The sequence below is a fragment of the Cololabis saira genome, chromosome 14, assembly GCF_033807715.1.
Source record: "Cololabis saira isolate AMF1-May2022 chromosome 14, fColSai1.1, whole genome shotgun sequence".
NCBI classification, from domain to species: domain Eukaryota; kingdom Metazoa; phylum Chordata; class Actinopteri; order Beloniformes; family Belonidae; genus Cololabis; species Cololabis saira.
The window spans coordinates 3578222-3600000 of NC_084600.1; the positions used below are offsets into that span (position 1 = coordinate 3578222).

Genomic DNA, 21779 nt, shown 5'->3' on the forward strand with positions numbered 1-21779 from the left:
CTTTCCCAGCCTCTTTTGCCTCCATCTTTCAGTGCATATCCACTTTTTCCCCCCATACTCTTTCATCATTTAGGTTGGCCTGAGTGTAGCACTATAAAGGGAGTTCACTGAAGGTGAATCAAATTTCAACGAACCTTAGACGAACCTTTCTTCCTTTCTTTCCCTCATTTCTCCCACAGCTTTGCCAGTTGGCATCTGTATAAATGAACCGACTAGGTACAATTTATTGGAGTCGATTAGAGCATCTGCAGGCCTTTTGCGTCCCTGTAGATAAGTAGAGTGGAGTGGCAATCCAGAAAGGGGGACGGCGAAGTGACGGTGGGGGGAGTGGGGGGGCAGAGCAGGACAGATCATATTATTAGGGTGTTTTTGGATTCCCAAAAGGCAAGTTGCGTGCGTGTGTGTGTGTGTGTTTGGGTAGGGGGGGGGTCCAATCTCAGCTGTCATCCATGTAAGATGGAGGGTTAGCTGGCCAAAGAGACGAAGGGGAAAAAATAAGTGTCTTATTGCACGTCATTTGTCCCACTTACTGCCTCTCCTGCTTGAGGGGATTGTTTGTTTCTGCGTGCGTGCGTGCGTGCGTGCGTGCGCGTGTGCGCGCGTGCTTGCGTGCGTGTGTGCGTGTGTGCATGTGTGTGTGCGTGCGTGCGTGCGTGCTTGCGTGTGTGTGTGTGTGTGTGTGTGTGTGTGTGTGTGCTTGTGTGCATGTGTGTGTGTGTGTGTGTGTGTGTGTGTGTGTGTGTGTGTGTGTGTGTGGGTGGAGGTAGTTGCACCAGTACTCTTTCTTTTTTCAGTTGAATGTGTGTTTTGTTTGTATTGTGTACATACATGCTTCTTTTCTATAGACATGTATACATATTAACAGGCCTCCAGCCTTCGACTGCTTCTGAAAGTCTACATGGTTGTCCTTTGACTATCTTTTTGTGAAATCCCACATCTCATGCATAATGGAAGTCTGGGGAACTAGGAAAAAGGAAAGAAAAGAAAAAAAACACGTATTATTCAAACAGGGTACCAAGAAACACACACCGCAATCATTACGTTGACGACAGTAAATACAATATATAGATGTCTGTGGATCAGTGGCAAATTAAGAACCTTACAAACTCTAGTTATCAAAAATCACGAATGCAGTTTGCACATCTGTCTCTGTGTCTCTCTCTCTATGCGTGTTTGAGTTTTTCATGGCTCCTGTACAGAGCTGTGAGTCCAGATTTGATGGGCTGCTTGCAGAGTCTCCTTGAGCAAGAACACCCTTGAAGAAGCAATATCTCCTCACAGCTGGAGCGACCTACAAGAGACGCCGTCTCTTAAGTTGGTTTCTGAATCTGTGTGTGTCTGCAGGGTGTCATACCTCCACCACATACCCAAGTAAGTTACATCTACTAAACAAAAGCTCTTTTTTTTAATACAGGGATACAGTTCTTTTATTCTGTTCACGGTTTACAATCATCAAGTTGAATGCCTTCATTGAAACCATCTTGAAAAAAAGTGAAGAAAAGATGGCCAGTGTATCTTATAACCACATAAGTGCTTTAAGAACTAAGATACTGAATAAGTCAGACAGGATAAGCTATTTACAGGACTGTCTCAGAAAATTAGAATATTGTGATGAAGTCCTTTATTTTCTGTAATGCAAAAATGTCATACATTCTGGATTCATTACAAATCAACTGAAATATTGCAAGCCTTTTATTATTTTAATATTGCTGATCATGGTTTACAGCTTAAGAAAACTCAAATATCCTATCTCAAAAAATTTGAATATTCTGGGAATCTTAATCTTAAACTGTAAACCATAATCAGCAATATTAAAATAATAAAAGGCTTGCAATATTTCAGTTGATTTGTAATGAATCCAGAATGTATGACATTTTTGTTTTTTTTATTGCATTACAGAAAATAAAGAACTTTATCACAATATTCTAATTTTCTGAGACAGTCCTGTATGATGTTTGCTGGTATTTTAACAAAATAGTAAAACATGGAGCGCTACCTCCTCCCAGCTTGTATTCCAGTGCTCTCCTGCAAAAAATCCTTAAATGTACCCTTAAACAAGATTCAAAATAAAAGTCTACAAACTGCAAAAGTCATATAATTACTCTTGCCTGTTTCTGTGAAGCTCCACCTCTTAGAAATCAATAAATCACTTATTGTTGCAACACCGTCTAACCTTTCTGAAAACAAGTTTGTAATCTCAATCATTTATTTTTCTGAATGTAAACAAAACTAACTTTTCAACGTAAGAGGCGATTGTTGCCTGAAAATGGACCAACGTGGCGCTGCTGTCCTATAGAATATGAAAGTGCTGGAAGAACGCATCAGTGAAAGCAAAAGCAGCTCCCACATTATCGCTCTCTCCACTCCTATTATCAGCTATCAGTGTCACGTTCAGCTGCTGTGAAAACCAATCCACACTTGCCATCCCTCCTCTTTGGCCATTATCAACTCTGTGTATTTTGACAAGCTGTGATGAAGCAGAAACTAGTCGGGTGCGCCGCTGACAGCAGGTGGTCTCCGTTTACAGACACTGTGAAATATGTGTGCTGGTGCCAGACATGAAGCTGTTGTGTCAAACAACCGTGACCCATGAGACCACTTATCAGGCCGCGATGGCAAGACAGACGACTCCAAACGTTTTGTTTTTTTTGCATGCGCAGCCATTATCAAAACCCAGAAGTACTATTTTGTTTTCACTGGGCTAAATGGTAAATTATTGTGTTATTTCAGACAGGATATGAGTTGTCTTTGACAAATAATTTCACAGTTGTGTGCATAGAAAACACTGAGTTGAGTTCCACTCTGCACCAGTACAAAATTATGTGGATAAAAAGTATGGGAATGTATAAATATTGATTATCACACAGTAACAGATATTGCACACTAAGGATAGTCTCATTATAGTCTCAGTAAAGTTTCATTGATGAAATCATCATATTTTCTGACAATACAGAAACAAATTTCCAGGAATGATATTGAGGAACATCAACATTTGTCTATATTGATACTAACTGCTCCGTCTTCAGGAGACCATATAATGAGACCGTAATGACACACTTCACTTCACACTCATTTGCCTCCTCTGAGTCACAGCTCTGACACTAAATACATACCAATACCATGCACTTTTGGAATCTGTCACTCATATAATCATCATTTTTGACTCACAAGGACAAAAAAAGTCCTTTTGTTTCATTATAATCTCTTTTAGATTGTTTTTTTACGTAAAAATATCAAAAAGGATCGTTTTAAGCCAGAGTGTCCCCAGACGAGGAAAAGAGGCAGATACAAATTCATAGATTTATATTGAAGATTCTTGTGCAACATGATATACACCATTTTTTTTCCGCCAAAATACCTGGAAAAAGCCATCGATTCACCAAATTCATAGTAAAGTTTTCAAAAAAAGAAAAAAAATCATGAATGAACTTTCATGACTTAATAATTGCAGTTACCAAATACCTTAAAAATAACTGCTCATTTTATGCCAATGGTGTTGCATAGAACAGGCAGCCACATTCAACTAATTATTGAGAATATTTTTCTGTAAAAGCACTAATAGTTATTTACTGTAAAAAAAAAAAAAAAAATGACATATAAAAAATCCATATCACATATTTCTTCTTCATATTTTTATACTTTTTTATAACTATTTATTGTGTTTTTTAAGCTGACATTAAATCCTTGTTTTCTTTTTCACTCAAACTGCCTAAACTCTGAGATAAACTGGCAGTTCTGTTCAGTACCCTTAAGGTGCGGGTATGGTTCTGCGTCACACACACGCAGAGCACACGGCGCACCCGTGAGGCCGTCACGAATCGTTCAGAGTTCTCCGTCTCTCCATTTGGTCGCGGTGCAGTACCCCCCGCGGCCACTAGTTAGCGATCTTTTTCTGAATGGTTTATCCGACTTTTTCCGGTCACAGTAAATCAAAGAAATAAGGACAACTATTGTGCAAAAAACAAAAACAAAAAAAATCCCATATAAACGAAGAAAAAAGCCCTGGAAGTTCACTACTGATTCAAACCGGAAACCGGAAATGCTTCGCTTTCAAATGAACCAATCACAGCCCTCTCTGTCTGCGTTTGGTCTGCGTCTCCTCGACGCGTAGTTACAATTTTCGGGAGGTGCACGTCACTGACGGCGCATGTGACGGCGTGTCCTCTGCGTGTACAAAAACCACACGCCGTAGACACGGCGTCGTTTTGACGCAGAAGCATAATTCAGGCTTTAACAGGAACAAGAGTTACTGTTTTTTCTGTTCGGCAGCAGACGCTGAACCAGAGACTTGAGTTCACACTCATTCCCACACGTCATTCTGACCTCCGCCGGGTCACTGCAGGTGTGTGAAATGAAGCGATCCCAATCTGCCCTCACCATGTGGAATATCATACTGAGTGTGTCAATCTGAGCATGTTACCTTGATTAACAATCCAAAAATAGCTCGCACACAGTGATGAGCGATCCTGCATAAACAACACGGAACATCGCAGCTTACACACACACACACACACAAACACAAACACACACACACACATTCTCACACAGGCTTAAAAGAAACACAGACGAGCCTGAGTCAACTCATGTCTTTTCTGTTAAACAAATAACTACATCCACAAGCCGCCTTGTTTTTCGTGATCCATTGAGTGCGGTGACAGCAGTTGTCTTAGTCATCTTTTTCGCCTCCTCAATGACCCTCAACTACATTAATACAATGACATATTGTTAAACTGTCAACCTTGGGTAAATGTGTGCACAGGAAACTGAGTATTAGAGGTAATGTACCACTTTTAATTAATAAATGAATACTTGGCCTGAAGCCATTTCACCATATGGCTGAAAAATGCTCCAGTCAACACTTGTGAAAGGCAAAAAGCTGTCAGGAAACGTTTAACATTGATTAACTTTGGAAATGAGTCCTCTGCCAAGGCCAGTGCCCTATATCACAGTGTTATGGAAGGTGATCAGAATTTGGAGGCAGCAAGGTGGTGTGGTGATTAGCACCGTCACCTCACAAAATGGATGAATGGATTGTTTCTGTGTCGAGCTTTCAAGCGCTCCCTGTACCTGTGTGGGTTTTTATTCTAGTAATCCGGCTTCCTTGGGCAGTCTAAACGGTTGGGTTAATTGATATGTGTGTTATTCTGTAAGGTTGTTTTAATGTTTTGAATCAATAAGGTCCTGGCATGGGCCTGGGGAATCACTCAGGCCATCAGATCTCATGTATGCAAGAACCTTTCTTTATATCTGCTGGAAAAAAAAAACAATCTAATAAAATTGTGTATGTACTTAACCATTTTGTGGAGAAATAAACAGGAAGTTGGCTAGAAAAGGGAGTGTAGGTGACTCAGGAGGTAGAGCAGTTATCAGTTGGTGGTGTGATTCCTGGTCTGTTGAAGGGTCCTTGGGCCAGGAAACAAACCCTACTTTGCCTCTGAAGCACACGATAAAAAAAAGAAAAAAAAACAATGGTGAATTGAAAAAAAATCCTTATAGATCTAAATCAGATGTTCTCAGAGTGCGTGAATTGTTGTTGGGATTAAAGGGGCAGCTCTATGTCGGTTTAAATCATATCTATCTGACAGGTTCCAGTTTGTTCATGTACATGAGGTTTCTTCAGAACAGTCAAGGGTCTGCTATGGTGTTCCGCAGGGTTCAGTGCTAGGGCCAATCTTGTTCAGTTTATACATGCAGCCATTGGGAAGTATAATCCAGAATCACGGCATACACTTTCATTGTTATGCTGATGATACGCAGCTCTACTTGTCTATGAAGCCGGATGAAACAGAACCGTTAGTTAAACTTCAGGCATGTCTTAGAGACATCAAGGACTGGATGTCCAGAAATTTCTTGCTTCTAAATTCAGATAAAACAGAGGTTATCATTCTTGGTCCAGAGCATCTTAGGAAGGGATTAGATGGTGTTGTGATGGCTTCCAGTGCAACTGTGAGAAACCTTGGTTTGCCTTTTTCCATCTCCGTAATATTGCATAGATTAGGAAAATCCTCTCGCAGAGTGATGCAGAAAAACTAGTTCATGCGTTTGTATCTTCTAGACTAGATTACTGTAATGTGTTGTTAGCAGAATGTCCAAGTAATTTGCTGAATAGGCTCCAGCTGATCCAGAATGCAGCAGCACGAGTGCTGACAGGAATCAGCAGGAGAGACCACGTCTCTCCAGTGTTAGCGTCGCTCCATTGGTTACCCGTAAAATTCAGAATCCAATTTAAAATTTTATTACTTGCGTATAAAGCCCAAAACGGCTTAGCTCCGCATTATTTGCAAGACCTGATAGTGCCTTATGTTCCTGTCAGAGCTCTCCGTTCTCAGAGTGCAGGTTTACTCGTAGTTCCTAGAGTATCCAAATGTAGATTTGGAGGGCGGGCGTTCTGCTATCAGGCACCACTACTATGGAACCAACTTCCAATCTGGGTTAAGGAGGCTGACACCACCTCCACCTTTAAAAATAAACTTAAAACATTTCTGTTTAGTAAAGCCTATAGTTAGTGTTTAGTAAACCTCTAGCTGGTGTTGGTAAATCTCTAGGTAGTGTAAACTTTAGTGTGTCAGAGTCGCTCCTGTAGTTTCTTGTGCTGGCACCCCCTTCTCCTCCCTTTTCTCTCTTTTGTCCATGTTGCAGCATCCTTTGCCGGACACCGGAACCTGCAGTGTGGGAGTGAGGGGGGCAGGGTAACAGCCCGGGCAGGCGGGGGAGAAGGTTTGTCCGTCAAGACTCCTCTCCTTGGCCCTGCCCCTTTTCAACCCTTCCCCGACCCTGCACCCCAACCTGGGACCTGATGATTGGGCCGGAGCTTCGGGAGCTGCGTGCTGGCCTGCGGTCCCCACCCCTGGTCATCCCGTTGCTGCTTCCACCTGCCTGCTGTGCTGTTGCCGTCCCTGACCCACCAGTCTGGCCCTCGGCAGGAGGGTCCCCCCCTACGAGCCTGGTCCTGCTCAAGGTTTCTTCCCTCCTAAAGGGGAGTTTTTCCTTGCCACTGTTTGGCTTAAGGTTTTTCTCCCACTATGGGAGTTTTTACCTGCCATTGTTTATGTAATAACTGCTCGGGGGTCATGTTCTGGGTATGGGTCTCTGGAAAGCGTCTAGAGACAACTCTGTTGTATTAGACGCTATATAAATAAAATTGAATTGAATTGAATTGAATTGATGAATACAGCGGGCAGTGTTAAGCACTTTGAATGGTCAGCAAGACCAGAAAAGTGCTATAAATACTATACTAATATTATTTAGTTTTAAAAATCTCCATTTTTGTGTGATATTTCAACAACTTTGAGGCATATTTATGAAATTCCAAAATAAAATCACTTTTTTCATTAAGAGTAGCAAGCAAACCACATGGAGCTTTTCACCCTTTTCAAATTTGAGTCTTATTGTACATCTTGATTGGCTTTTCACATCATATGAGTGTCAGATTCAAAAAGAACTGCAACAACTTGCATTCATATAGCGCCTTGCTGGAACCCAAGGTTGCTTTACAATGGTCGTATATTATTCATTCTCTCCATTCATACTTGGTGATGGTAAACGATGTATGTAGTCACAGCTGCCCTGGGGCAGACTGACGGAAACGTAGGAGACGATCCACGCTGACGGCCTCTCCGTCCAACACCGGAACATTCATACATATTCACACACCAGCGATGCCCTCATTGGAGACGAGGAGGGTGAAGTGTCTTCCCCAAGGACACAACGACAGATGACTGGGGGGGTAGCGGGGTTTGAACCGCCAATCCTTGGATGATTGGAGGACCCGCTGACCACCTGAGCCACCGCCACCCCCTGCCACTCTTGTACTGCATACAAAGAATTTGTCTGTATTAATGAGGCCACTGATACTCTATCCAACAACTAAAAACATAGGTGAGGATCAAAACCTCAGACTGGTATACTACAATCAATATGTACTGATTTCGCCATATTTCGCATGTTGTTTGCAGTATGTGAAGAACGGCACAATCTAGATGCTAAAAATATCTCTATGGTGTGTTGTTTCCAGAAATCAATCAATCAACCAATAACTTTATTTGTCCCCAATGGGGCAATTAATTTGCAGCGATATATACACATATACACATAGTCAAAAAGGACAACAAGTTTAAATCTAAAAATCCAAGCACCACAACAGCTACCTTTTCCTCATGGAATTGAGAAGGGAGATGGCAGAAGGTACAAAAGAATGTTTCTACAGTATCTGTTGGTTTTGACAAGTGGAAGTCTGAGCAATGTACCCGATGGGAGAAACTGAAACTCTTGGTGTAGAGGACGGAACAGTCCGATAGGATAGTTTTTGCTTTCCTATACAGCTGTCACCTGAGCAGAGCCAATTATTTTACTACAGACATTAACCACCTTGGTAAGAACAGTTTTCTGCTTTACCCTAAGTGATGAAAACCAACAAATGAAAGAAAAAGTTAATACAGAATCAATGAAAGAACGATAGAACATGGACATCAAGGATGAATCAACATGGAATTTGGACATTTTTTTAAGACAGTGCAGAAATGTTTCCAGTGTGCAGCTGACCAGTCTACCTCGCATACTGTATGCCATTAAGCAATGGCCTTCACAGCAGAAGCAGGTCACAGTGGTCACATGACAATTACTGGTCACATGACCACTTTCAAGTCAGACTAATCAAATTAATGATGAAATGCTACATACTGACGACACTGAGAATGATCCCTGCACCAATGTGGAGTGCAGTACACCATGCATAATTTTTGAAAATGTCCTTAGTAATAAATAACGTAGATAAAAAAAAAATATTGTAATTAAAAAAATATAAATGTATGTCCAACATGCACCGGTGCATGTTGGACTCCGGCAGGGCTGCCCTTTGTCACCGGTCCTGTTCATAATTTTTATGGACAGGATTTCTAGGCGTAGCCAGGGGCCGGAGGGGATCCGGTTTGGGAACCACAGGATTTCATCTCTGCTTTTTGCAGATGATGTTGTCCTGTTGGCTTCATCGGACCGGGACCTTCAGCATGTGCTGGGGCGGTTTGAAGCCGAGTGCAACGCGGCAGGGATGAGAATCAGCACCTCCAAAACCGAGGCCATGGTTCTCCATCGGGAAAGGGTGGCATGCCTTCTCCGGGTGGGTGGAGAAGTTCTGCCTCAGGTGGAGGAGTTCAAGTATCTCAGGATCTTGTTCACGAGTGAGGGAACAATGGAGCGGGAGATTGACAGACGGATCGGTGCAGCGTCCGCAGTTATGCAGTCGGTATACCGGACCATCGTGGTGAAGAGGGAGCTGAGTCGAAAGGCGAAGCTCTCGATTTACCGGTCAATCTACGCACCTACCCTCACCTATGGTCATGAACTTTGGGTAGTGACCGAAAGGACAAGATCGCGGATACAAGCGGCCGAGATGAGTTTCCTCTGCAAGGTGGCTGGACGCTCCCTTAGAGATGAGTTTCCTCCGCAGGGTGGCTGGACGCTCCCTTAGAGAGAGGGTGAGGAGTTCGGTCACCCGGGAGGAGCTCGGAGTCGAGCCGCTGCTCCTTCACATTGAGAGGAGTCAGCTGAGGTGGCTTGGGCATCTGTACCGGATGCCTCCTGGACGCCTCCCTAGGGAGGTGTTCCAGGCATGTCCCTCCTCCCTAGGGAGGTGTTCCAGGCATGTCCCTCCTCCCCTAGTGAGGTGTTCCAGGTATGTCCCTCCGGGAGGAGACCCCGGGGCAGACCCAGGACACGCTGGAGAGACTATGTCTCTCGGCTGGCCTGGGAACGCCTCAGACTCCCCCCGGAAGAGCTGGAGGAGGTGTCTGGGGTGAAGGAAGTCTGGGCATCCCTGCTGAGGCTGCTGCCCCCGCGACCCGGGAACGGATAAGCGGAAGAAGATGAGTGTGAGTGAGTGAGTGAGTAAATGTATGTTCCATATATATTAGGGGTGTAACGTTACACGCATTCGTACCGAACCGTTTCGGTACAGGGCTGTCGGTACGGTGCAGATGTGTACCGATCCGTGTACAATGTTTAACAGTAGCGAGTTAACAGGCTTGTTTTGCCCAGAGAGCAAACTTCAAATCCCAGTTCCCACTCGGACATCTTAAGTGGCAGACTGGAAGTTTGTAGTCAGCACCGGACTCCCAGGTGAGGTTTTTTTCCGCTAGCACACGTCATGGTTGAAAACAAGAAGACCCTCCCTGTGTTTGTGTGTGTGTGTGTGTGTGTGTGTGTGTGTGTGTGTGTGTGTGTGTGTGTGTGTGTGTGTGTGTGTGTGTGTGTGTGTGTGTGTGTGTGCAGATGTAAAGATGGTGAATTTGGTTTGTAATGTATATTGACACTGATAAAGAAAGTGGTTTATAAATGTAATTGAGAAGTTCCTGAGTAAGTCAGCAAAAATTATTATTATTTTTTTTAACAGCTAAATGAAAAAACTTCAAGCACGTGAGTGTGAGCACTAAACCAATGAAGCCATGTGGCCAGTGAGCTGAGAGATGCCTCCTGAAATGGTACGCTAGCCGATTAACCCATTTGGATTTTTAAACTCTGTCTAATCCCCCCTGCAGTCCCAGCCTTGTGTCACGATGACAAAGTCAGAGAAAACACAGAAATGAAGGAGAGCCCATGGACACAGAGATGGAAACAGTGACATAGGACTTAAGGACATGGGGCAGCAGGGTGTAAGTGTGCTGTTTATGCCTCATGCTCTGTCCACCAACAAGAAAAATAGAAAAAAACATGCTGTTACTCCTGGAGGGAACGGGTTGTTGCCTGGACATCCACTCCATCATTTCCTGTCACAGGCAGGAGTGAATCAGATGCCTAACTCATGAGCTTGTTTAACCTGGGGGAATTGATTGCACGCCTTCACTCAACTGACATTTAGAGCTGTTGTAGTAATTGTTTAATAAGCAGGATCTGTAACATAATGATCTGAGCTCTTAGCGTATAGATTTGGCGTGACTTCAATGGCTGTATGCTTATTCATCTATCAGTTTAAGATACTGCAGCATGTTCTTAAATGACAACCTCAAGCAAATTTTATACAAAAATCCAAAAGGCAATAGAGATGGACATTTAAACGACACTCCTACACAGTTAAATGTTGCTGCAGGGCTCTTAGAATGACTTCACAGAGTTACAGTAGCTTTAAAAGTTTTAGACATTGTTTTGCAAACGAGAAAGTGCTCTTTCTACAGAATCAGACTCCCATTATAGGTTAATTTTCATTTATATTTTATACAAATGTTTCCCCATTCTGTCTTTTTACATTGTGTCTGTGCAAGTGATTAAACAATGAAGAACCCACATGAATGATGAATAAAGCCACACTATCGTGTGCTGTAACAGCTGTAGGAGGAACTTGTGCTGTGACAATATAAATTCAAGCAAGTCGTATCTTAGCATTTTAGCTTGCTTAAACTTGTATATCAGTCATAAACACCTATTTTATCAGAGGCTGATGGAGAAACATCATTAGTTGCAAGCCATCTTAATCTTGATATGTTATACCAATATGGAAAACAAGATGATTAGAGTACTTGTCGGGATAGATGCCAGTGGGTATGAATTCAATTCAATCATAGCACACAACAATTGTTGAGATCTCTGCTCAGAACTAAAAATGACAATTGCAGGAAGAATTGTTGAATAATAAAAGTCAATGGTACTTAGCTCATGGGAACTCTGAATGTACTAAATCTGAAACCATTCTTTATGGCCCAGGTGAGAATATTGTATTATATTTCATGGGAAAAAAATAATGATGGTGCTGACACGACTGCAAAAGATATTCCCAAAGAATAGACTCTATGTGAGAAGAATCTGGGGAGCTTTTTGAAAGATCTAAATTCAGAAAGGCTTTCAGTCCTGCGTCAACTTTTACTCATAAGTCTTTGTGCGTACTGCTTAAGAGATTGTGACAGCGCAGCCTAACCTGTGGTAATCTTGTAATGGTGACAGCTGCTCCATCTTCTTCTCCTCCCTCCTCTGCCTCTGAGTTGTCTTATTCCTGCTCCTCCAGCTGTGCCATGCTTTAGCTGCCCACTAGAAGCTGCTTTTGAGTGTTGCAATCCCAGCTTGATACCTATCCTGGTTACCTCCTTACCCCAATCCCATTTTAGTAAACTCCAGTCGATACGAAAATACTGAAGAGCGAGCGGCTGCTAGGGTTGCAAGTTGTTTTGTTGCCACTTTTGTTCTTTTGGTCTGTTTGTCCCACTTTCTAACACCCCATGGATTCCATTTGCCTGCTGCCTGTCACCCTTTAGCATTCTGGGTCTTGTTATTCACATCTGATTGATTTTGTTTCCAATTGTTAATCTGCACATTGGCAAGAAGATATTTATTCATCACCAGACATTGGGTTCAAACTGCAATTCAGAGTTGACGTTCTTTAAAAAAACAATTTCTTCTCAGGTTTGTGTCACAACAACTTTCTTTGCTACGTCTTAGAATGTAAACTATGCATTATAAAATGTGCAAATACCAGCAATTATATAGTAATTTTTATACGAACAACATATGACAATGTGTGTAGTTGCTCTGTAAGGATAGTGTAAGAATAAGTCATCACTTTTGATAAAATGAAAACCAACAACAATCTTTTTTCAGTGCTTTTTGACCTGTCTGTAAGTCCCAGGTGATTCACCTATATTAAAATATAGTCACTAACAATGGACAAACATCTTACTAATTCATTTTTGTTTCTTTGACATTTAAACATCCTTAAATAGGTCTCGGACTAACATATGATTTGATTTTATGACTCCTGGATATTAACTACTCAACATAAAAACAAGTAGCTTTCCAATTTTACACATCTTTCCATCTCTACACATCTTGCTTTGATAATTAAATAAGTCTTGCACACACACACGGGCGAATCGTCATGCTTTGCACCATTTTTGCAATCTGTCATTTTCAGATCCTACAGTCACAAAAGACCTTGGAATATGCAGAACTAAATTATGAGTTTGAAGAGAGCCCATTTTTAGTGCAATGATTATTGTTATTGAACCTAGCCTTAGATTGGTGGAGATATGTCACATCGATCCAAAGTACAAGTACTTCTTGTAAAAGGAAACCAATAACACCTTTTCATTTACTTTTATAAATCAAAAAAATCAAAAAATAAATCAAAATCAACGAATTCCAACTTCTGATGACCAAAATATGTGTAGCACATACATAAAGTTTCAGGACAAGGCTGGTTTACTTCTGTTTTCACTATGAATAGTTTAAAATTATTGATAGATTAATAGATTAACTCATGGATGGAAGATCATTTCTTACAGCTTAACCAGGACAAAACTGAAGTTTTTATGATCGGGGGGGGGGGTGTATGTGTGTGTGTGCTTGTGTGTGTGTGTATGTGAGAGAGATATTTTGATTAATTTGGTAATTTATAGGTTTTTCTTGAAATAATCCAGGCTTTAATTGAAAAAGTCCACTTGTAATCATAAACTCTGTACTGTTCCTCTAAAGCTTTATGTTTATGTAATAATTAACCTGGTTAACTAACCTAAAGAAAAACTTCAATTGTAATAGACGCTATATTCATAAAAATGAATTGAACTGAATTGAAGCAGACATTTTCCCTCTGGAGGCTATAGCCTACTAGCTTGGTTAAATTTGCCCCCTGCTATTTCACTTTCATAATGCAAACTATAACTTTCCCACAGGTTCTTGTGACATACCATTTTAGGAAATGAAGATGACTGAAGACCATCAGGTGTTTCAGATTTGTGAATGTGTCCATCCTTCCAGGTCCAGGGCATATGTTTGTCCATTCTCACATGTGTACATTTATGTCCATTCCAGCTCTTTATCTTGGCAGGCTTGTATCCACTGACAGTTAGATACAGACTTTCACTACAAGATGCATGTAAGTCCACTATGTCAATTAAAATTTTAGTGATTCTTGTTTTGAATCTTACAACCAACCAAACAATTTCTAGGTTGCAGAATGATGACACAACATTGCTGTCGTGTCATGGGACTCGCAGCCATGTGTCTTGGACACTCGGGTGAAGAGAGGAGCAGAGCTGTCAACCAATCACCGCCTGGTGTCGAGGTGTCTCCCATGGCGGGGAACAATGTCCTTCAGACCTGGTAAGCCCACACGTATTGTGAGAGTCTGCTGGGACTCTCTCCATTGTGGAAGCAGCTGACTGGCCGTAAGGTGGTAGGTGGTAGGTGGTAATCCCTGAACATGCTGGGGGACAGTTAAAGGGGACCTTTTATGAAAAACAGGTTTTCTCTTGCTTTAACATATATAAAGTGGTCTCCCCTCAGCCTGCCAACTCAGAGAAGGAGGAAAGAAACCAGATTCTGCAGTGTCTGTACAGCCGCCCGGATGATCCGTCCAGTCTGATGTGGATCTACGAGCCGTTCAGATTCGGCGCATTTTCGTTACGTAACCAAAATACAAACCACGCCCACAACTATAAAACCGAGTAACTGCATGAGAGCGTCCGACTATCGTAGCACTGCGTGACATCGGACGCTCTCTGTCCATCTCCTTCCAGCAGCTGCCACTTTATTGAGGTTTTTGTAGTGAAATGAGGAGGAATCATAGAGATAACTTCTCATTTCAACTCACTGGATCAGCTGTTCCTCATTCGTGACCGTTTCCTACAGCGGTTTCAACCGGCTTTCAACGCGAGCGACAGGAAGAGAATAGAAGCAGGATGTCTGACAAATGTTCAGCTCAAAATGGCACGGCAGTGCTGCGTCGCTGCGGACAGTTAGGACAGTCCAATAGAAAATAAAGCAGTGGAATTGATTTTGTCGCTGACGCTCGCTCGCATCGCATGGGACATGGTTTAAAGCCTGATTTATGGTTCCGCGTTAAATCGACGCAGAGCCTACGCCGTAGGGTACGGCGTAGGGTACGGCGTAGGGTACGGCGTAGGGTACGGCGTAGGTACTGCGTTGGTGTAACGCAGAACCATAAATCAGCCTTAATAGTGTACGCAGCCGGCTGCTCTTCTGCCCAGAGCGATGCTTTGTGCCCTCCCCTGCTACACATCCTTCAGGCAGCCAATCAGCACACAGCCTCATTATCATAGCCCCGCCCCTCAGAATCCCTCATAGAGAAGGAGGTTAGAAACAGTAAAAATAAAGACATGGCCCAGAGGCTGAATTTCTAATTTATATAGAAAAAGCAATCAAAAGCTTGTTTTTAAGACATTCAAGGCCTGTTTAAAATAAACATTAAATGCCATAATAGGTCCCCTTTAAAGATTTAGACTCTTTATTGAACATAAGACAGCAGGGTATTTGCTGTTTTGCCGACAGGCTATGCCAAAAGTTTAATTTACTCTTCAAGACAACAGACTCTCCCATTGACACACATTTGGCGCTCTGAATACGTTACCTTGTTCGATACTTGGATTGGTTATAGTGCTAATCAACTGTGGGCAAATGCAGTTTTATAAGCAACTGTTGGTGCCACCCGTTGGATGTGGAGCCCATATATGGATTGTTTTCTGACCCTACTGATCCATTGTGCTATATATTTAGATCAATTTGGACCGAAACTGCAGATTTAATTGGACTGCAATTAACTTATTTTCTTTCTCTGTAAATTGTCCTGATATTACTTTTGTGTACGCGTGTGTGTGAATACGGGCTATACAAATAAACTAAAATGAAATTGAATTTATTGAATTTTTATTGGATTTTCTCCTCTGATGCTTCAAGGACAAGGAAAGACAAAAACAGAACTCAGTTGCTCAGGGTAATTTTGGTCAAAATGAATAACTATAAATAAATTAAGCATGTGCTTGACTTTATACCCTCTAGCTAAGGTGGTATTTCTCCATAACTGGTATTATATACTGAGCATATTTTGCAATTATGACTGAGGTAATCTCTTTGGCTGACTTCTAGACAATTTACACGCCTGTCCACATCAGCAACAAAACAAAGAAGGTGGCTGTAAAACCAATTTAGACAAAACCACAAATGCAGACTTGATATCATTTAACGGCTTTCAAGCCTGAATATCACTTAAGTGCTTCCACAAACTTCCTTCCCATCTACTGAGCAAGCAGTCCTCACTTGCCTTGCAGCCAGCTTGCATAATGATGCATCACATCTATATAATGTACATTATAGGCAGAGTTAGTGAGGAATCCTTCAGCGTGTACAGCATCCATGCTGGGAGGTAGAAGTGACAGCGTACTAAAACGGGGAGCTCCGAATTACACAGTCCTCTAACAATCAATAAGCTCATCTTGACCTTTATGCACATCAATAATAGTATTTCTGCCTTTTGGAGGAGGATAAGAACCATAGTTCATCCTCAGATGGGAGTATTTCTCCCATGTGGACACTGCTAGCTTATGCTTCTACTATTCAAGTGCTCAGGAGCTTAACCAAAAGCAAATATTAACACTAGAAAGGTGACAGAGAAACTAAAACTAAAAGAAGTGCTGAAAAATGAAACAAAAAGAAATCTACCAGTTGCACCAGCAGCTTTCACTGTCTCCATTCTGTCTTAATCACTGCATGATTAATAGTTTCCAAAGCCACTTGCCATGGGTGGAAAGAGTATTTTGACATTGGTAGTCAGTGTGTGTCTCCCGTTCTCTGTGTCCGTCTCTGAGTCATGCAGAGTGAACTCTCAGAGGCGCAAGGTACATGACCTTCCCTGCAACGCTGACACCACTGCGAGCTCTCCGCATGGAGACGTGTTAATGTCAACGCTCTCTCTTCTATCTCTGTCTTTCTCACCATCATTCTATGTCACACACTCAGAGGTGAAAATTCTGACCCATGGGTCTTACACAATCATACCCTATCTCTTTCCGCCCTTGCGGCCCTGGGACACCCAGGAATCAGTGACATTTCATGGGTGTGTCAGGAAAAACCAGCCACATGCTCCTCATTCCACGTCAAGCCTAAAAGACATGAAATACCGTGTTTATATGCTCCACGATGCATGAACGCTTACATGTGGTTCATTCTTAACATATAGTCATCACATTCCAACCGTATGTGGAGACATGTCAAACAGAGTTATGGTTTTATTGTCAACATATACTGTACAGTATGTAATGGAGTGTTTTCAGTGAAGGTGCAGCAAAATGTCCTGAATAGGCGTTTGGACATCACGACTCTTATGAGAAATTCCAGAAAAAACTTTATGTCCTCTGGGCCTTTAATGCTTGAAGGCTTAGTACTTAGTTTAGTGAGTCATGTAAAGGGAGCTAGAGACCTATATTTCTTCGAAAATGGGGTTCTTCTTGGTGACATTGGCAACAAAGTGCTAAAACAGATGCCTTAGTGCATAACCTCTTTGAAGATGTTGATTTAAATGCCCATGCTGAAAAAAAGACTATTTAAAAAATCTAATACACAGTATATACCGTTTCACAACCTCTGTATCTGATAGCTTCTAATGCAAAGTCCCCACCAGAGTGTACAGGCGAGAAAAAGACAACTACCTTGTTAATACGTAGCAGAGAACTGATGTCCCACTCTGCCAAAATGATGAAAAGAACACCGTTCAGTGCATCCCTCTGTGACAATCTCTCCATTACCCTCAACTCTGAGCGCTATCTACGCACTAAAGACAGAATACAGGGTTGCTCTACCCCATGCACCAGAATAAGCAGCAGACAGAGAGCCAGATGGGCTACAGGAAATGGAATAACAGAAAGAGCTTCTGCACCAGCTGCTATCCTGAAAAATGGTTACATTTATATTAGGAAAGAGAGCAGATCAAAGTTGCTGACACCATTACACGCACACATGTGGCCTCGTCTTTTTATGAGACTCCAATGGGTCAGGTGGTAATGATTCCCCTTTACATTAGAGAGTGTTTAGAGGGCCGAGCCTCACAAAGGAATAGGGAGATCAAAGAAGCTGTTCAGCACTGTTCTTCTTTTTTTCTGTCCGGATGGTTGTGTGTGTGGGCGTGTGTGAATATAACACTCCAGCCCTCACATATATCCGCGTAAAAGGGACAGTTACACACATGCACACTTGGGCAAAGGTAGTCAGGAGCTTTCCTGGTGGGTCGCTTAACATTTAGGCCACAAGACTACACAGATTTTGTTTTCTTTTTAATGAACTTGTGTAATAAAGGAGTCATATTGTGAAAAACAGGTCAAAAAATAAGTCTGACATTATGTCATCCTGTCACTTTGAGGCCACTTAAGTACAAACATTTGCATCTTAGCATCCAAATTTGACAGATTTTCATCACAGACCCAGAAGAGAATACAGGACTGTCTCAGAAAATAAGAATATTGTGATAAAGTCCTTTTATTTTCTGTAATGCAAAAATGTCATACATTCTGGATTCATTACAAATCAACTGAAATATTGCAAGCCTTTTATTATTTTAATATTGCTGATCATGGCTTACAGCGTAAGAAAACTCAAATATCCTATCTCAAAAAATTAGAATATTCTGGGAATCTTAATCTTAAACTGTAAGCCATAATCAGCAATATCAAAATAATAAAAGGCTTGCAATATTTCAGTTGATTTGTAATGAATCCAGAATGTATGACATTTTTGTTTTTTTAATTGCATTACAGAAAATAAATAACTTTATCACAATATTCTAATTTTCTGAGACAGTCCTGTATAATTATTTCCAACCAACTTCACATGATGCTGTACCTGCTGTACATCCTAAATAAGGAGGTAAAAAAAAGGGGGGGGGGGGGGGGGGGGGGGGGCATCCTACGTACATGCCAAGTGGACTCTAGCACATTTTATTGGGTGAAAAAAAATCATGTATGCATTGTTTGTCCACCCACTGGGCTTAGACTGTATGCACTGTGTGGTTTGTTCTTTTAGTCAAGGGCTCACATGAGGTGATTTATTTACTCAACAAGAGCTGGATGAAGGTGTTTTGGAAACATATTTTACTGGTTTATTTCCTGATCCGCTGTATTTGCATTCAAAGAGTTCCAAAGACTTCCTAACAAATGTTTTTTCAAGAGTCTGGGGTGACCCGGAAACATTGCTGCCCCAACTTGTACAATTGCTTCCACGAAAAAAAAAAAAAAAAAAAGATAAGATAAATAAATAAATATTAACAACTTACGGAGAAAGCAGTATCAATATCAACATAGAAGTGTCACTGTTAAATGATTACTTTGTATGAAAATCAAACCCTGTTATTTTGTTATTTTTAAAGTGAAACAAATTGCTCTTATTCCTTGGGAAGATTGATTTTTAGATGTGCAATCCACATAATTTACATTTTTCTAAAATGTATTTTACACATTCATGAAGATGAATAGTTGTTCAAGCTTTGTTTTGGTCTGCCAGCAACAACAAGATTTGAATGCTGTCTTGTCAACATGCTTTTAGAATAATTCAAAACTACTGTCAAGGTCCCTATAGATTTGCATTGTGCGGCTGAATTGTTTTGTGCATGTGTTGACGGTTGAGCTAGTCTTTTGGGCAAATACATGCAAATAGAGAATCATTTACTTTCTCATCTCTGCAAATCAACGTAGTTATGATAGCATGTTTTTGGATGCAAAAGATACTCTATTGTCTACTCATTCTCTGAAAGGAAAGAATAACTCATATCACAATGTGTATCACCAAGCAACTGCAGTTAAATAATAATAAATTGTGAGAATTATGCTTTACAAATGAAAATGTACCACCTCTCAAATTGAAGGTTAACAAGGAAAGAGGAGTATGTTAAACTATATATATGTATATGTGTATAAGACAATAGCACTATCAAATGTTTCTGCATATTGCCATTAATATCAATTTATGCTCACATTGTCAAGCTTGTAACTGTCAAGAGTGACCTTAAATCATGACAAAATGTAGCCTTGTGTGGAGCTGCAGTTCTGTAGTCTCATCACTAAGAGGTGCACTTGTATGAAACTTCATCCGCACTTCTGCAGCACTCATGCTCTTCCACTGTCGCTATTTCTAACCGCTCTTCCAACCAGCTATGTCCAAATATCCTCAATGAAGCATCATTAATGATCATAAATAATATTTTTAGTCATACTTGACACTTTTCCAATCGGGATTCGGATCGAGATCTTCAAAGTGGCAATGTTGAGGGTTTTTTTCTGCCTTTTCTTCCCCCTCAGATTGATCAGCAATAACTCATATGGCCTGAAGTAAAAACCTCCATCTATGTCAATAAGCTCTGCCCTGGGAGGTTGAATTCCCGTCATCAATCCTGATACACAACCATCAATGCTTTTGATATCTAAAAAAAAAAACCAGGTCGATGCCAGATATGACAGAAAGCAGATTTTGCACAGCCGTGTATGATCGGGGGATCCCCGGTGGTTTGGGAGGGTATTTCCAGCGGGCATGGTCTCTGCAAAACATCGGACATTCATACAGAGTATAGACCTATATTACAAAATCTAGAGGTGATAATGGCCTACTTACCATATTGACTTCTGATACCATGTCAATGCTGGCTATGTCTATATTCATCCCCACTCGAACCGGAGGACCTTCGGTTGAAAATAAAAAAAAAGAAAGAAGGAAGACAGTGAGCAAGAGAAAACTATTAGGTCTGGTGCAGCTCGATTATTCATATTTGCAGGAAACACTTATGAAAAAGCACTCAGAAGCTGAATTGACAAGTGTTCCTCTGGTTGTCATTATGTCAGCGGGGATGACAGTCCACTGCTTATTTTGGGTGTGATTAGATCCGCTGACCTGCGGGGAAAGTAGGCTGTCATCCCCCTCACAAAGTTGATGACATTAAAACACACTTTCCTCCAAATAGATTGTCTCAGAGAACAAATGAACTGATATAAAAACGATTTACAAAGTTATTCATTTAAAAAAAATGCATCATAAATATGACGGATGCCTTTACAGCATGGTGTTTGTTCATATATTGTTTTTTATGTGTCTTTTTTGTTGTTTAGTTTTAATTCAAATAAACCAGCCATTCTCGTTAATTAATTCTCGAGCCACATCACACGCAATCTTCAATTTGGCCGGGCTGTTTTGACACATTGATCTACACTTTGTCATTTAATATGTCAGATTATATGGCAACTGCAGAAGCCGATGATTATCGCTCCTTCTACTCTCCGAAATTGCAAAACCAAGTTGAGCTATTGATGATTGTTGCATAAAATGAAAACGCTTGACTGCTATATCGGCTGACAACGTTGAAACCGGGATCAGAGCTGGTGACATTGCGACTTCATTTACCTCCGAAATCAGGTCTTAGTCGTATATCATAACCTTTTAACAGTCTGTCCACTGTGTCTTTGACCAGAGGCATGTTGCTAGGGTCATGGGCAGTCAAACTATGGATGAAAAGAAAAGAAAAAGAAGAGAGAGATAAAGAAATACAGTAGATTTCATTTTTTTTTCCCCTCTGTTCCTCAAGTATTTCCAGCGCCGTCTCTAACACAGACACACTTAGTAAAATGAGTGGAGCATCCTCCGACCCTTTCACTTACCTTTGAGCGCGGAACACAGATAGTATGACGAGGAAAAAGCAGGTGTAAACTGTCCTCATTCTTCTCGCTATCGACACAACCATTCTTATATTATAATGCTGTTTTATTCTTCTAGTGAAAGGCAGACGAAGACTAACTTATTCTGCCAGTGCAGTAATTCCAATAGCAGGCGCATGCGTATTCCCGACCACAACATCAAGAAGCAGCGGTGCTGCTGCTGATGGTAGTGGCAGATCCAGACAAGGAGGAAATTTAAAGGAGAATCATGACTCCAAGTTTCTGGGGAGCGCGCGGGGGTTTCCCTGTTTTGATATTGTATGATAATAGATAACTGGAGGGGTTGTCCAATAATTCAAAACACGAGAGGACCGTAAA

At 41.3% G+C, this 21779-nt stretch overlaps 1 protein-coding gene across 1 annotated transcript in view; it reads right to left on the minus strand.

The window, feature by feature from the left end:
* Positions 1-21779, minus strand: part of LOC133459470 (gamma-aminobutyric acid receptor subunit beta-2-like) — a 78402-nt gene that overhangs the window by 56589 nt on the left and 34 nt on the right. Inside the window, exons 1-3 of the mRNA XM_061739426.1 lie at positions 21405-21779; positions 21151-21248; positions 20368-20435 (exon numbers count right to left, since the gene is read on the minus strand). The exon at positions 21405-21779 is cut by the window's right edge and continues 34 nt beyond it. Coding sequence (XP_061595410.1) covers positions 20368-20435; positions 21151-21248; positions 21405-21487 — 249 coding nt within the window. The 5' untranslated portion in view covers positions 21488-21779. The remainder of the gene's footprint in view (positions 1-20367; positions 20436-21150; positions 21249-21404) is intronic.